General features: G+C 29.4%; 1 protein-coding gene across 1 annotated transcript; it reads left to right on the top strand.

Moving 5' to 3' along the window:
* Positions 1-215: 215 nt before the first annotated feature.
* On the top strand, positions 216-2,808 carry Phum_PHUM616920 (carnitine O-palmitoyltransferase 2, putative; the record flags this gene model as incomplete). Its single annotated transcript, XM_002433148.1, has 10 exons — positions 216-253; positions 328-496; positions 585-817; positions 948-1,089; positions 1,193-1,349; positions 1,430-1,706; positions 1,773-1,969; positions 2,047-2,216; positions 2,294-2,519; positions 2,612-2,808. The coding sequence occupies 10 exons, from the start codon at positions 216-218 to the stop codon at positions 2,806-2,808; spliced, it is 1,806 nt and encodes a 601-aa protein (XP_002433193.1).
* Between the last annotated feature and the right edge of the window lie 466 nt (positions 2,809-3,274).

Genomic DNA, 3,274 nt, shown 5'->3' with positions numbered 1-3,274 from the left:
AAGTATCTTTTCTTATTCCAATACTTGTTCGAGATAACGGAAAATTTAAAAAAAAAAAAAATGTTAAGTAAAAATTCTACGAAAATATATCAAAGAGCTTTTTGTCAATGTACTCCGTCTAGGTAAAATTTTTAAATAATTGTTCGAATCAGAATGAAAAATGACATTTTATTATTATTATTATTATTATTAATTTTCTATTCATTTATAGGTATATGGCAACTCAAGAAAAATTACAAATATATTCTAGAAAGTGAGTAAGTTTGATTTTATCATTTTGATACGGAATGACCTAATTAATACATAAATTTGAGTTTTTTTTTGCAGTCCATCAGATGAATATCAATATCTTCAAAAATCTACATTACCTACATTACATTTTCAAAAAGGTCTCTTGAGATTACCCATACCTGACCTTGAAAAAACATGCCAAAGATATTTGAATGCATTAAAACCATTATTAAATGCCAACGATTGGGAAAAAGTTAACAATAAGGTAGAGAAATTCAAATTGTAATCAAATACGTATAAAACTAATAATGATTAATTTAAAATTTTCATGATTCGATCATTTCGCATTCCAGGTTCAAATTTTTAAAAGCACAGTTGGAAAAGATTTACACGATGCTTTAGTATTAAAAGATAAAAACAATCAGCATACAAGTTACATATCAGAACCTTGGTTCGACATGTATTTAAAAGATAGAAGTCCGCTTCCGTTAAATTACAATCCTGCCATAGTTTTAAATCGATCAATTCATAACGATTCCGAATCGCAATTGTGCAAAGCGACAAATTTAACAATATCTTCTCTGAGGTAAAAAAAAAAAAAATTATTATTTTTCGATTTAATTTTTTTCTTGCGATTTATAAATGTAATTTTTCCTTTTTTTTTTTTTTTGCTGTAGATAAATTTTTTTTTTTTTTTTGTAATTTGATTATTTAAGGTTTTTGAAATCGTTAAGGGCAAATAAACTTGTTCCAGAAATATATCATTTAAATCCTGAAAAAACAGATACTGCTCTATATAATAATTGTATGGCACTTTTACCGCCTAAAATTGCTTTATATGCTTCATATTTCATGAAGGTGAGTGTAACAAGTTTTTTACATTGAGTTTTAATATAGATAATTTTGTTTTGTGTCTTGAATGTATTTATACATAAACATCATTTTATGGTTTTTTTTGCAGGCTTATCCTTTAGACATGTCACAATATTCTAGTTTGTTTAACAGTACAAGAATTCCCAAAGTGAAAAAAGATATTTTAGTTAAAAATGAATCAGGGAGACACATTCTAGTTTTAAGAAATGGACATTTTTTTAAAGTTAATGTTATAGATGATAACGGTTTGTATTCGATATCGAATGTTTTCATTTTTATAAATTTTATCGAGTACTTTTATTGTGTGTTTGTGTGTGATTTTTAGGTGAGACTGTTTCACCAGAAGACATTTATACTTGTTTTAAATACATATTGGATCAAAATTTAGATGGGAATGAAAATTCAATTGGAATATTAACAACTGAAAATCGAGATGTTTGGGCAAAAGCGAGAGAACATTTGTTATCTATTAATCCTGATAATAGTCATTCGATTGATGCAATAGATTCGGCATTGTTTGTTGTTTGTTTAGATGACGTTTACGTGAATGATAATGTTGATAAAACAATGAGAACGTATCTTCACGGTGACGGTTTAAACAGGTTTGAAAAAAACTTTTATAACAAATTGTATCAAAGTGGTGATTAATAAATGAAAAATGTTTACAGATGGTTTGACAAATCGTTTAGTCTCATCGTATCGAAAGATGGTATGGCAGCCATTAATTTTGAACACAGTTGGGGTGATGGAGTTGCCGTTTTACGTTACATTAAAGATATATTTAAAGATCATAACGAAAATCCATTCGTGTATTATTCTACGAAAGTTGTAAATATCGATTTAGACAGATATGTAAAAAAACTCGGTAAGATTATAACCCTGTTGACCTTTTGACCTTTTGACCTTTTTTCTTGTTTAAAATGTATTATTGTAAAATTACAGATTTCAATTTGGATGAAAAGTCATTGAGTGACGTAAGGAATGCAAAAGAAAAATTTGATAAGGTTGTTGGCTCTTTAGGATTAAACGTCGTTCAACAGGAAAATTTAGGAAGGAAAAATTGCGGCGCGTTAGATTTATCACCGGATGCCGTGTTGCAACTTTCATTTCAAGTAATATTTATAAATTTTCTATCGAAGTTTATCGTGTATTTTATTTAAAAATGAAATGCGATGGTGGCGTTTTCCAGGTTGCACATCACAAAGCATACAATAAATTTGTGTCGACATACGAATCTTGCAGCACGGCAGGATTCAAACATGGAAGAACGGAAACGATAAGGCCGTGCACGGAAGCGACGAAAGAATTTGCAATAAAATTTAATAGTAATAATCGTCCGAGTAAAAACGAATTGTTGAACATGATGAAACATTGTTCGGAAGTTCATAAAACATTGACGAAAGAAGCTCTCATGGGTATCCATCCCTATGGAATTCTCCAGTGATTTCGCACACAATTTGTCGGCGCGCGCGCGTTTTTCTTATATATACGCCATTTTTATTTTTAGGTCAAGGTTTCGACAGGCATTTATTCGGATTGAAAAACATTTCCGAAGAATCCGGATCACCTCTTCCGGATCTTTTCAAAGACGATGCATACAAACTCATAAATTATAACGTTCTTTCGACGAGCACTCTCGCTGATAAAGCCATTAAACTGGGTGGATTCGGTCCTGTCGTACCCGATGGATTTGGAATCGGGTAAATTTTTTAACGAATCATCATTATTTTTTTTTAACGGATTTATCTCGTGATAAAACCTGAATTGTTTTTTTTTCAGGTACTCGATACAAAAAGATTTTTCCGGTGCGATCATAACGAATTATTTCCCCCACACGAACGGAAGTGATTTTTCAAATGCATTAAAATCAACATTAGAAGAATTTAATTTACTTTTGAGCAAATAATAATAATAATTATTACAACCGGGGAATTTTTCCGTGGAAAATGCTCAAAAGAAAGGCTGTTAAATATTTAATTTTTTTTTTTTTTTTTTTACAGTAATGATGAAATTATACCTCGTTATTAATTAATTAATTAATTTTAAAGAAATGATGAGTCGTTAAGCAAAGGATATAATGCTCAAAAAAAGGAAAAATTTCCTATAGAAAATACTCCTACTAAAGTACATGGATAAATTATTATTATTATCTATGTACCCCCAAAAAAAT

This window comes from Pediculus humanus, genomic scaffold (assembly GCF_000006295.1).
Source record: "Pediculus humanus corporis 1103172108322 genomic scaffold, whole genome shotgun sequence".
NCBI lineage: Eukaryota > Metazoa > Arthropoda > Insecta > Psocodea > Pediculidae > Pediculus > Pediculus humanus.
This window is presented reverse-complemented; position numbering and strand designations above follow the sequence as displayed.